The sequence below is a fragment of the Rhynchophorus ferrugineus genome, unplaced genomic scaffold (assembly GCF_030347505.1).
Source record: "Rhynchophorus ferrugineus isolate W39M unplaced genomic scaffold, kcgeb_rfMv2 rfM8, whole genome shotgun sequence".
Classification (NCBI taxonomy): domain Eukaryota; kingdom Metazoa; phylum Arthropoda; class Insecta; order Coleoptera; family Curculionidae; genus Rhynchophorus; species Rhynchophorus ferrugineus.
In genome coordinates this window covers 32631775-32647054 of record NW_027472587.1, presented here as the reverse complement: position 1 = coordinate 32647054, position 15280 = coordinate 32631775, and the positions used below count along the sequence as shown (strand labels likewise).

Here is a 15280-nt window from a genome sequence, read left to right as displayed (position 1 = left end):
TAATTTTAGAGGTTTCTAACGTGATGTCGTAAATTAACCTATTTTTTTAGGCTTATTTAGCAATTAGCAAAAACGCTGCCTAACCCTACGAGTTAGATCAAATTAATGTACTACAGTATTGTACACCATAAAAAGGTCTACAAAAAAGTCCGCGATGGTATATGTTTATTTTTTAGGGATAACCCACATTAACCATTTTTATTGTTTACTTTTTACGTGAGAAAATGGCTTATTTACGAAGCTATTTTAAGCAATACGGCATTAATCCTTATCGAATTAAGTACCTTAAATACAGTGTGCAATTAATATAGATCAATATGGTTCCTTACAGCATGTAAATTAAACAAATATTTTCGGAGATATTACAGATTTAAAATTTGCGTTTAAAAATGTGTAATGTAATAAAAATTGTATGAATTTAGATATTCCAAAGATAGCAGGAAATCTTCATAGTAAGTATAGGGGAAGAGGAATTGTTTTACTTCAAATTTAATGCGTGCAGGCCAAGGGCAGTAATGAATGAACCAAAAATACTGGATCGATTTTAATCATGTTTTCATTGAGTGACATAGGCATATATATTTTATGCCCGTGCAAAGTCGGAGCGGGCCGCTATGTTTTTATATACAACGTTCATATTTTTTCTGTAGTGTATTTAATTTAGTATCAGCATTGCACCCGTGCGAAGCCGAGGCGGGTCGCTAGTATATATATATATATATATATATATATATATATATATATATATATATATATATATATATATATATATATATATATGTATATATATATATATATATATATATATATATATATATATATATATATGTATATTCTTATATATATACATATATATATATATATATATATATATATATATATATATATATGTATATATATATATATGTGTGTTCTTAAAAATTTTAATATTTATCAGGCTTTAAAATGTTTATAAGTTTACTGTTGATAATTCGTAGTTTCTTCTATTTGTCCGATGTGTTCCATCTATAAAAACTATGTAGTTAATTTAATTTCAACTACTACATGTTTTTATTATTTAATTTACGTACTCTTCTCACCCAAAATATATATTGCAAGTACAATAAACACACCAGGTTGATAAAAAGAATAATTTCTTTGTCTACATTTTTAAATAAAATTGCATTATTCTTTGTTTATTTACTTCACTCTTCGACTTAGCCGTTGCAAATACTTTATCTTCAATTTGTCCTCTAATACTTTAATTTATTTATTGCTTTCTGTTTTGTAACAACCCACCAACAAATAAGGAATTGAAATTCTTTGGAACTATTTTTTTATATATTTATTAGTTGCAATATTCAAAATCAAATCTAATTTCAATTAAGTTTCAGTGCATTAAATATTTAGGGTAAATGATGTCGCTTGGTGAATGGAGGTAAAACGAAATGAAACAGTGGTGTTTACATTATGTGACCGTAATTTATTGGCTATATAAAAAATGTGAAAAATACAATTAGATAAAACAGATGGCAGCGGTGTTACCTGGAGACGAGGCTTGGGCAGTCGATTGTGGCACGTCTAAACCAAACGATGGTTGAGCACTGAATGAATCGAAATACCCTTCAATAACATCCCAGAGAAACGTCTCGGGGTTGCCGCCAGCTATTCGAATCGGGTTCTAGTTGGTGCTGCTGGCACCCCGCCCGTGTTCAACATCGGGGATTATATTTCTGGGTATTTTGTAGACCGTTATTCCACGATGTAAAATTCGACATGACTCAAGGTCGCTACAATACTCCCCTGCCAGAATTTTACATACAATTACTCCAAGCAACAAAAATACAAAAATGTATGAAAAAAAAATCAAATACAAAATACTGATATACCGAACAAAATGTGCTGCATGAAAAGGGCTTTGAAAAATATGATAATTCGAAACGGTTGTGGTTGGTACGGTTGCGATTTGGTACGGCTGTTGATATCCTCCGGTCCTACAGATACCGTTGCTTCATCGTCGCTTTGGCACTTGAATGTGGTCCATCGACGACGTTGAGAACAAGCTATTTTTCGGACAGGGCTCTCGTAATCGCCGCTGTGGGAGGATCGATTGCTCGACGACGTGGTAGTTTATTTTCTTCGATGACGAGACGTTGGCAATTCTGGTACCTCGGCGAAGACATGACGAGTCTACGGTGACTGCAATCGGTACCTAGCTTCTGGAGCTGCTTTGTGACTAATCCTTAGTCACTTACGTTACCGTAATTCAGAAAAAAACAAATAACGACGGTATCCGACCGAAGCTGCCCAAAGCCTTTCAAATCAAAATGTCTGCCATTATGACGGAGACGGCGAGCGAAGGAAGACATTATGATTTAGTAGGTTGGTTTGGGATCCATACATCTACTGATCAAAATAAGAAAAACAGGTAATATTTTTAGATATGTAGTTAAATTCATTCGTTTAATCATTATAAACTTATTTTCACTTACATTTTAGTTGCTGATAACTCATAAAATAACACAAGCACGTAGAAAATACAAATGTAACGAAACAAATTTTTTTTTAATGAAAGGACTGTTAGCTGTTTCATTATTTCATTAACGTCTTTCTGCGCTTGTAGGGTTCAGCGCGGTTGTAGTATACCCTCTATAAACTGTTCTTAACATTAGCTGGTTAGCTGCCTTAAGTCCTGAAAAAAGAAAAGCGAATAAGCGAAACCGCGAAAAAAAAACTAATTTAATTTATTTTTTTTCAGTAACGTTAACCATCATTAGTAATATGTATTAATGTTTTAACGATGTATGTAAACAAGATTGTTCAAAAATTAAATTTTTTAACACTGTCAGTTTTATTATCATTTAAAATATAAAATTTAAGGAACATTTTACTTTAAAAATTACCATCCGCAGTTGATATACAAATGCCGTATAAGAGCTGGAGCTGGAAGGTTGTCGGCCAGGTCCAATAAAAATAAAGCCAAAAAAATTTATATATATATATATATATATATATATTATGTGATTGATATAACGGCTATTTCTTGTTGCTTAATTTGCTTGCGTATATCATTGTATTGGAATTTACTTACTTGTAGCACTTATTATACAGAAATTAGTCTAATAATTCTTCCGTGATATGAGCTTTAACAGTGCCCAATTCTACGCCTCTAGGTAGCCCAATTTTATTATATGACAAATTTTATTGCATCAATTTAAATAATATTAACAAAGCAAACCTTATCTAAATTATAAACAATTTAAATATAAGCTGCATATTTAAGTTATTCATGTACATATTTACTTATTAAAATTACTTAATATTTAAAATTACGTATTTTCATATCGTCTACTACGAATATTTCCTACTAGATAATAAATATGTCTGTAATTTTAACAATCCAATTGTAGAGTAATATAAAATTAACCTAAAAATACCATTTAATCATTGCTCTTTTAATCAACATTAGTCAATACTACGTCTCTCTCTCTCTCTCTCTCTCTCTCTCTCTCTAAAAACGAAACCACAAATTTTTTACTCTCCTGTTTCTTTCATTCTTCTACCTTCAGAGTAGTAGTCATTAGATTATTGGGGTGTCTCTCTCTATTAGTAATTTTTTTCAAGATACCTTTCTCCACTATTCGTGTGTCTTGAAAAATCCTATCTAATTTCTTCTCTTATTCTAATCTTACTTTTTTTTATATTCTACTAACATACTAACACAAGAAAATTTAAATGAATGTTTAATTTTTTCAGTTACTGCAAATTTTGGTACTATTTTTGATGGACAAACACCATTAATGAATTGATTACTGAACTGACTATTATAGTGACAGTGTGAGTGTATTATACATTTAATAGAGTAAAATGAATGAAAGGTTAATTACAACAAACTGTGTATAAAAGTTATAATTACCTCTAATAAAATTATATATTATTTCTCTTTATACCCTTTACAGGCTTTCATTTGAACAACAAGAATAATTTTCTTCTCTGTTTCTTATTATCATTTTGAAATTGGCAGTTATTTAGGAGCATAAGTTTTGGCATACAAATTTGATAGATAATATCCTACTATAAATAAAACTGATGCTGTGCATTTTATAACTTTTAAAATGTTAACCTTACATTCAGCTCTTACCATCGTTTTTCTATATTTAAAAGCAATGTTATTGTTCTATGTTAAGCCACTGAGAATAACACAACAATTTAATTATTATTTCTATGAATAATCCCATAGAAGTAATGGAACACAAAATATAAATGTTATAAGTAATTTTTTGTTTTCACTAGATCGACAATAAATGTTAAAATAGCCGATTATGCATACTGTATGTAGAAAAAGAGAACGCAATAAAGCAGATGGAGTGATCGTGTTTTAGTTTATAGAAATAAAATAGTGGGTTAACCAAAAAGAAACTGTCTGCATTGTATAATGTTATTTCTGTTCGCGATTAAATTTATGAAATGTATGAAAACAGTGTGTAGTTTTTTCAATATAAAACTAATTTAATACAATTATTTCCGAGATATGACCCACTAAGGGGTCTAACGTAAATTTTAAAATTGTCTTTAAAAACATGTAATAAAACTAAGGGAAATTAATTATTTTACTTTTTATATGGATATACATATTTCAAAATTGAACATTAACAAGATTACTGGTTTGACAACAGAAATTCATGGAAAATATGATATTATTCATTTTTTGTTAATTAATTATTAAATTGTTACTAGTCGTTTCCGACTAACCTACAATTTGTCTTTATGATAACTTAAATCTAAATATATAACTAGGAAAATCCATCGGCCCTATCTCAGTCTCCAGTGAAATAATGTTTATACATGTCACTGCTGTATTTTTTATTACATGCACCTCACTATACAACACTACACAAGATCAGATGGTTTGATTATTTTGAGACTGTATCCTGCTCTGGTGGTATACAAAAGCTGTAATACTTCAATATTCTCATGGGAATAGAGTCTTCCTCATGTCCCCTTGCAATTCTCTTGATTTCTTGACTAACTGTGTTTCTAATCAGTCCTGTAGTATTTGGGTGTGTCCACAATACTTCTCAGGATTTCTTTCTGAAAAATTTGTATTTTGTTTATGTTACTCTTTGCAGAACATCCCCATAATTGAATTTGCTTATATAATAGCAATTTATTATGTACTAATAATTGTGATTTTCTTCCAATTAGCCCAGTACATTTTCCTATATTTCAATTCCAGTTCTTTTCTTTTCTTCTTTATATAATCCTTCCAGCGAAGTTTTGCACCAAAATTAATTCCAAGATATTTAGCATTGTTGCTATATGGAATCATAATATTATTTAATATTATTGGTGCTTGTAGGGTCTGACTGAAGCTGACTGCACATGCACAGGTTTACTTTCGTTAATTTTATTTTCCAAGCTTGTACTCAATTATTTATATTTTCACTTGCCTGTTGCAATTTTCGTGAGGCTTCTTCACTATAATCTCCGACACCTATAATTGCAGTATCATCAGCAAATGCAACCATCGTAATTTTCGCCATTTGTGGTAATTTATTCAAATGAATTGAAAATTCAATCATAATATTTTTTAATAATTCATTGTAGATATATTGTTCTTTGTGCTATAAACAGGACCGATTTTATTCATTGAGCAGAGCTAGTATTTTCCTCCATCCAATTCCAAGAGCGACTACCATGGAGAAATTAACCGTATATTTTTGTTCTGGTTTGAAAATCATCTGTTAAGGAATTACTAGGAACCGTCAGTTGTTGTTATGGACAAGATGGAAAGCAGGATTGTCTACAATAGCACCTTTCGGTTGGTTTGAAATTGGCAAATGATCGAATTGTGTACTAGTGCTATAAATCACCAGCTTAGTTATTGACTTGGATACTGGCTCAGACAGTGACAGTGACTAAATGAAATTTCCTGGATTTGTGATTACAATTCAATGCTGACAATTACCAAGACGGGGTGATGGGAGTGGAAACAACTAAAGGAGAGTGTATAATTAATATAAGATAACCGAAGAAAATCATAATTTAGAGTATGAAAGATTTATGAGTGAAAAATTGTTGAAAATATGCATGAGTAAGTTAAAATGATAACGGGAAGAATTGATATTAGCTGATTTGCAGATATGCACTAGGGGGTGATTAAATCAAATTGTATGAAGAGAAATGTACACAAGTAGTAGCAGAAGAAACTAAGGAGAAATAAAGTGATATTAAAATGACTTAATAAGGAAACATAGGAACTGAACGTAAAAAGTTTGATATACTCACACGTTTAAAATTAACTTCGTTTATTTATTGTGTAAGTAAGTGTTATATCATTCATTAAATATTGTAAATTATTTTATAAAGTTTTATTTAAATATTATATTGATTTTACCACTTAGCCCTACAATTATTATATCGTATTAATTATTCTCAATAAATAACCTTTTAAAGTAAAATAATCAACAGTACAACTGCGACGTCAAAAGTCCTAGTATAATATATCGCCAATTTTTCCATTCCAATGTAAACCACTCTCCATATCAAACATATTAGCTATAAATCCAAATTACAATAAATAAATCCAAAGTACTCAAAAAGCAGTTACAAATAAGTCCTGCATATCTCCCAAATTTTTACTAAGAAAAATAAATTTTTATTGATTAATAACAGATGATATATATTATAATAACAGATATTTATATATTAATTTTCTTTAATTTATAGATTTCGTTGATTAGATTAGATAAAGACTAAGTGGGGCATAATCCAATCGTATACAATTGTTATCTTAACTATTATGCAATTTTATTTATTAGTGATGTTACTGATAACAATAAAAATGAAAATAATATTTTGTCAAGGAAATGCAATATATTATTTTTAGAACAAACACAATATTAATATGATAATTATCGCTGGCTCCTACTTTGTAATAGTCATCCCTTCGTTTGCTGCTGGGGCTTGGTTGTAAATTTATGTTTGTGATTGTTCATAATTGTAATTATCCATAAGACAAGTGTACAAAATCTGGAAGGCAACAAAGAAATTAAGACATTTAATGGCTGAAAATCAATAACCCCATGCCCATATTGTCTTCATATGGCTACAGTACTCCTTTCCATCTCTATCTATCCTGAGCTGATATAATCTCCTGCCCTAGCTCGATGTTGACTTCTTGCTCATTAATGACTACTGATCTTGCAATGGCATGACACCCATCTGATTCTCCAGGTACTGTACATATTTATAAAAAAGTCATACATAATGCTTCCTTGTTGAATGCTGCTAACCTCGCACTCACTAAACTTTGCAAGTTATCGTCTACAAATTTGCATATTCTTGATGAAGATTGTTCATAACTTTACCAGTTTACTTTTGATCTTTACCAGCTTTCTTATGTCTGTATCAATTTTGGCACACTTTGAAATTCGCCAGAGTTTAATAGCATCTGCTTACTAAAATGTAACATACACGTAAACATGAATAATCAAATATCTAACATCAACTAATCAAAACACTTCATATGAAACTACCTTTGTCTTTTGCAGTTCAAAATTATCTTGTTGTTCTCTTTTTCAAAGTCACTTCCATAGGTGAAATAAAAATTATATTTAATAACAATAAAATAATCTAACATATTAAATAAATAAAAACAGAGATCAAGATAAATTATATAATAACCATTTCTCAATAAGTGGCAAAATAAATAAGGCGAAGAGCGTGTGAATGTCTGTGTGTGTGTGATGTATGTCTTGATGTTCGAGGTGATCGGGTGATGTTTCTGAACACATTATGAAAACCTACCAGAGCAATCAATTTTCAGTAACAAGTAATAGTAATAATCTTGGTCCATAATAGTCAATAACATTGAATAACAATCATTATAAAATAGACAGTAATAGTAACTGATGGCAATGATAAACATTTCTTGCTATAGGAAGTTTTATAGGAATCTTTAAAATATGATTTTATGGAAAACCAACGAACGGTTATTATTATGTGAGAATTTTAGAAGATCATGAAATGTACTTACGAATTTGAATGTTTTCAAGTTACAGAAGGCGATAAGGTTGGAATAAATATTAAAATATTGACTGTGATACGTGTCGTTTCGAAAAACTTCTTTGTTTGTTCCGGAAACTGAAGACCAAGGTTAACCTGACGTTACAGAAATGAAAACCAGTCTAATTACAAACACGTCAATTGCGTATAAAAGTTATATCTATTACCCATGACCGAAAAATAATATATAGGGGAATAATTTTTTATAAACCTTTAAAATTGGGCATCAATTTAAACGTTTGATATAAATAACCAATAAAAGAGTTTTTATAATGCTTAAGAAACAATTGAGAAATATCGGTATATCGATATATCTGTTGAAAACTTATCGGACAAAAATATGGATATATCGATCATCTGGTAAATCTTCTTCGTCATAACCTAACTACGCTAGTACGAAGATTTGTCAGATGTTGAATATGGCTTTTATTGCACATGATTTGTATCTTACTATAACATGTCAAGTTGAATTTATAGACCATTTGTCATTGGCTCTGGTGCTTGTTAAAGCTCTGGGCTGGAAGATGTACGAATGGACAAATATATAATAGAAGAGAGGAGGTCTAGGATTTGCTTGGAATTTTGGTTTATACGGTTTTGTTTATTTGTTTTTACAAAATATATATGTAATCAAATAGTCGTGACTGATATATGTTACGGTTTTCCAGAATAGCTGAATATAAGAAAATACACTATAGCGCTGTTAACGAATTTCGTACGAAGGAACCTAATAAGTCATTCGCTAATGGAAGCAGACATGGTATTGAGAGTGGATGATGAAAATTCCAAGGTGTACACTTTTTGGATACAAAGACTATAACCTTGAATGGAAATCATATAGTTTCTTAGGATATCTCAAAGAGTATTTTGTTGATGTAGCTGATAGATAAATGTTATTGTAATCACTATTGTAGTACCTTGTATAATATCAAGACCATTTTAATGTTTTCTTGAATATTTATATTTTATATATTTACAAAGAAGTAAAATTATTTCATACAACAATTTAGTCACAACTTTATATATAGGATATCCAGTTCTATAGTCTTTATTTTACATTTTTATAAAATTAATTTGACAATGTTGTCGATGGGGTTGACGTGCGATGGTATTTGACCATTCTATGGTGATACTATCAGCAACTTTGGAATACAACGAACCTCAAAAATTAACTAATTTTTATGCCCATCTAACTAAAACAGCAGTATAATTTAAAGCTAGTAAATTATCGCTTCACTAATAATTTTTACTACGTTGATTAGATTAGATAACGATTACATTTAAATTAACAGTGCAAAACCTTTGATAAAATGTAATTGCAAGAGTAGCTTTTTGCATGCAATGTAATGAATTAGTTTTTACTGCGGGCATATTTTAAAAGACGTCGCTACAATTTGTTGTTTATATTGTTTGATGAAAAATCCAATTACAGAGAATATTTGCTAAGCCGCGCGAATTAATGGTAAGTCAGAAAGTTTCTTTTTATATTGTCTTAATATATTACACTGGCATCTGAAATTTTAGGATTTTAATACAAAGCTCTAAACTCTACGGTATTGCAGGAAAATGTGAAAATATGAAAATATGAACTATATGAATTATTAATTAAACATTATTATTTGTAATTCAGCATGTTTTATAGAATAAACAAAATTTTTGTGGATGAGTCTGCTTGAAATATAGTTTTGTAATATTTTTGATTTAGAATTTAGGCTTTTGCCTTTTTTGAAAGATAAATTAAATTTATTTGTAGATATCTCTGGTATTTCTCCTTAAATTTATAAACTTCCCTCTGTGTTATTATACTAAATATTTATAATTTCAGTGATCGAAACAATCTGTTATTTTATTAGAATATTGCATGGGCAATTGTTGAAAAGTAAACGTAAAAGTGGCCTTGTTCGTGCAAAGTTTAGCAAGAGAAAGAAGGATCCATATACGAAAAGAATCAAGATATTATTTATATCATACGACTAGACGCCCAGGATTTCATAAAAAAAACATAATGTGTTAATTGATATGAAAATATATTTGGAATTATTTGAAACAAAAATTAGTTAAATATTATCTACTGAAAAAAAGTGAAAGAAAGTGTAAAATTCTAACTGGACCAAAATGGTTCGACTGACGATTTTTAAGCTAGCATTGTGCCTTCTTATATGGCAAGGATACTGTACAGAATCCACCGTACCGTCGGAGAGCACAACGGAAATAACTGAATCATTTGCAAAGACACCAGAATCCACCATAATGACGGAAAGTACAACGGCCACAACGGAGTCGTCCGCAACGACACCAGAATCCACCATAACGACGGAGACTACAACGGCCACAACTGAATCGTCCGAAACGACACCAGAATCCACCATAACGACGGAGACTACAACGGCCACAACTGAATCGTCCGAAACGACACCAGAATCCACCATAACGACGGAGAGTAGAACGGCCACAACGGAATCGTCCGAATCGACACCAGAATCTACCATAACAAAGGAGAGTACAACGGCCACAACGGAATCGTCCGAAACGACACCAGAATCTACCATAACGACGGAGAGTACAACGGCCACAACTGAATCGTCCGAAACGACACCAGAATCTACCATAACGACGGAGAGTACAACGGCCACAACGGAATGGTCCGCAGCGACAGCAGAATCTACCATAACAACGAAGAGTACAACGGCCACAAAGGAATCGTCCGCAACGACAGCAGAATCTACCATAACGACGGAGAGTACAACGGCCACAACGGAATCGTCCGCAACGACAGCAGAATCTACCATAACGACGCAGAGTACAACGGCCACAACGGAATCGTCCGAAACGACACCAGAATCTACCATAACGACGGAGACTACAACGGCCACAACTGAATCGTCAGAAACGACACCAGAATCTACCATAACGACGGAGACTACAACGGCCACAACTGAATCGTCCGAAACGACACCTGAATCTACCATAACGACGGAGAGTATAACGGCCACAACGGAATCGTCCGAAACGACACCTGAATCTACCATAACGACGGAGAGTACAACGGCCACAACGGAATCGTCCGCAACGACAGCAGAATCTACCATAACGACGGAGAGTACAACGGCCACAACGGAATCGTCCGCAACGACAGCAGAATCTACCATAACGACGGAGAGTACAACGGCCACAACGGAATCGTCCGCAACGACACCTGAATCTACCACAACGACGGAGAGTACAACGGCCACAACGGAATCGTCCGAAACAAATCCAGCATCCACCATAACGACGGAGAGTACAACGGCCACAACGGAATCGTCCGAAACAACTCCAGCATCCACCATAACGACGGAGAGTACAACGGCCACAACGGAATCGTCCGAAACAACTCCAGCATCCACCATAACGACGGAGAGTACAACGGCCACAACGGAATCGTCCGAAACAACTCCAGCATCCACCATAACGACGGAGAGTACAACGGCCACAACGGAATCGTCCGAAACAACTCCAGCATCCACCATAACGACGGAGAGTACAACGGCCACAACGGAATCGTCCGAAACAACTCCAGCATCCACCATAACGACGGAGAGTACAACGGCCACAACGGAATCGTCCGAAACAACTCCAGCATCCACCATAACGACGGAGAGTACAACGGCCACAACGGAATCGTCCGAAACAACTCCAGCATCCACCATAACGACGGAGAGTACAACGGCCACAACTGAATCGTCCGAAACAACTCCAGCATCCACCATAACGACGGAGAGTACAACGGCCACATCGGAATCGTCCGAAACGACACCTGAATCTACCATAACAACGGAGAGTCCAACGGCCACAACGAAATCATCCGAAACGACACCTGAATTTACTATAACGACGGAGAGTACAACGGCCACAACGGAATCGTTCGAAACGACACCTGAATCTACCATAACAACGGAGACTACAACGGCCACAACGGAATCGTCCGAAACAACTCCAGCATCCACCATAACGACGGAGAGTACAACGGCCACAACGGAATCGTCGGAAACAACTCCAGCATCCACCATAACGACGGAGATTACAACGGCCACAACGGAATCGTCCGAAACAACTCCAGCATTTACCATAACGACGGAGAGTACAACGGCCACAACGGAATCGTCCGAAACAACTCCAGCATCCACCATAATGACGGAGAGTACAACGGCCACAACGGAATCGTCCGAAACAACTCCAGAATCCACCATAACGACGGAGAATACAACGGCCACAACGGAATCGTCCGAAACAACTCCAGCATCCACCATAACGACGGAGAGTACAACGGCCACAACGGAATCGTCCGAAACAACTCCAGCATCCAATATAACGACGGAGAGTACAACGGCCACAACGGAATCGTCCGAAACAACTCCAGCATCCACCATAACGACGGAGAGTACAACGGCCACAACGGAATCGTCCGAAACAACTCCAGCATCCACCATAACGACGGAGAGTACCACGGCCACAACGGAATCGTCCGAAACAACTCCAGCATCCACCATAACGACGGAGAGTACAACGGCCACAACGGAATCGTCCGAAACAACTCCAGCATCCACCATAACGACGGAGAGTACAACGGCCACAACGGAATCGTCGGAAACAACTCCAGCATCCACCATAACGACGGAGATTACAACGGCCACAACGGAATCGTCCGAAACAACTCCAGCATCCACCATAACGACGGAGAGTACAACGGCCACAACGGAATCGTCCGAAACAACTCCAGCATCCACCATAATGACGGAGAGTACAACGGCTACAACGGAATCGTCCGAAACAACTCCAGCATCCACCATAACGACGGAGAGTACAACGGCCACAACGGAATCGTCCGAAACAACTCCAGCATCCACCATAACGACGGAGAGTACAACGGCCACAACGGAATCGTCCGAAACAACTCCAGCATCCACCATAACGACGGAGAGTACAACGGCCACAACGGAATCGTCCGAAACAAATCCAGCATCCACCATAACGACGGAGAGTACAACGGCCACAACGGAATCGTCCGAAACAACTCCAGCATCCACCATAACGTCGGAGAGTACAACGGCCACAACGGAATTGTCCGAAACAACTCCAGCATCCACCATAACGACGGAGAGTACAACGGCCACAACGGAATCGTCCGAAACAACTCCAGCATCCACCATAACGACGGAGAGTACAACGGCCACAACGGAATCGTCCGAAACAACTCCAGCATCCACCATAACGACGGAGAGTACAACGGCCACAACGGAATCGTCCGCAACGACACCTGAATCTACCATAACAACGGGGAGTACAACGGCCACAATGGAATCGTCCGAAACAACTCCAGCATCCACCATAACGACGGAGAGTACAACGGCCACAACGGAATCGTCCGAAACGACACCTGAATCTACCATAACGACGGAGAGTACAACGGCCACAACGGAATCGTCCGAAACAACTCCAGCATCCACTATAACGACGGAGAGTACAACGGCCACAACGGAATGGTCCGAAACGACACCTGAACTTACCATAACAACGGAGAGTACAACGGCCACAACGGAATCGTCCGAAACGACACCTGAATCTACCATAACGACGGAGAGTACAACGGCCACAACGGAATCGTCCGAAACAACTCCAGCATCCACTATAACGACGGAGAGTACAACGGCCACAACGGAATGGTCCGAAACGACACCTGAACCTACCATAACAACGGAGAGTACAACGGCCACAACGGAATCGTCCGAAACAACTCCAGCATCCACCATAACGACGGAGAGTACAACGGCCACAACGGAATCGTCCGCAACGACACCTGAATCTACCATAACGACGGAGAGTACAACGGCCACAACGGAATCGTCCGCAACGACACCTGAATCCACCATAACGACGGAGAGTACAACGGCCACAACGGAATCGTCCGAAACAACTCCAGCATCCACCATAACGACGGAGAGTACAACGGCCACAATGGAATCGTCCGAAATAACTCCAGCATCCACCATAACGACGGAGAGTACAACGGCCACAACGGAATCGTCCGAAACAACTCCAGCATCCACCATAACGACGGAGAGTACAACGGCCACAACGGAATCGTCCGCAACGACACCTGAATCTACCATAACAACGGAGAGTACAACGGCCACAACGGAATCGTCTGAAACAACTCCAGCATCCACCATAACAACGGAGAGTACAACGGCCACAACGGAATCGTCCGAAACAACTCCAGCATCCACCATAACAACGGAGAGTACAACGGCCACAACGGAATCGTCCGAAACAACTCCAGCATCCACCATAACGACGGAGAGTACAACGGCCACAACGGAATCGTCCGAAACAACTCCAGCATCCACCATAACGACGGAGAGTACAACGGCCACAACGGAATCGTCCGAAACAACTCCAGCATCCACCATAACGACGGAGAGCACAACGGCCACAACGGAATCGTCCGCAACGACACCTGAATCTACCATAACGACGGAGAGTACAACGGCCACAACGGAATCGTCCGAAACAACTCCAGCATCCACCATAACGACGGAGAGTACAACGGCCACAACGGAATCGTCCGAAACAACTCCAGCATCCACCATAACGACGGAGAGTACAACGGCCACAACGGAATCGTCCGAAACAACTCCAGCATCCACCATAACGACGGAGAGTACAACGGCCACAACGGAATCGTCCGAAACAACTCCAGCATCCACCATAACGACGGAGAGTACAACGGCCACAACGGAATCGTCCGAAACAACTCCAGCATCCACCATAACGACGGAGACTACAACGGCCACAACGGAATCGTCCGCAACGACACCTGAATCTACCATAACGACGGAGAGTACAACGGCCACAACGGAATCGTCCGCAACGACACCTGAATCTACCATAACGACGGAGAGTACAACGGCCACAACGGAATCGTCCGCAACGACACCTGAATCTACCATAACGACGGAGACTACAACGGCCACAACGGAATCGTCCGCAACGACACCTGAATCTACCATAACGACGGAGAGTACAACGGCCACAACGGAATCGTCCGCAACGACACCTGAATCTACCATAACGACGGAGAGTACAACGGCCACAACGGAATCGTCCGAAACAACTCCAGCATCCACCATAACGACGGAGAGTACAACGGCCACAACGGAATCGTCCGAAACAACTCCAGCATCCACCATAACGA

At 37.2% G+C, this 15280-nt stretch overlaps 1 protein-coding gene across 1 annotated transcript in view; it reads left to right on the top strand.

Moving 5' to 3' along the window:
* Positions 1-10161: 10161 nt before the first annotated feature.
* LOC143201549 (uncharacterized) overlaps positions 10162-15280 on the top strand; it is a 79578-nt gene continuing 74459 nt past the window's right edge. Inside the window, exon 1 of the mRNA XM_076412673.1 lies at positions 10162-10314. Within this exon, the coding sequence (XP_076268788.1) occupies positions 10162-10314 (153 nt within the window). The remainder of the gene's footprint in view (positions 10315-15280) is intronic.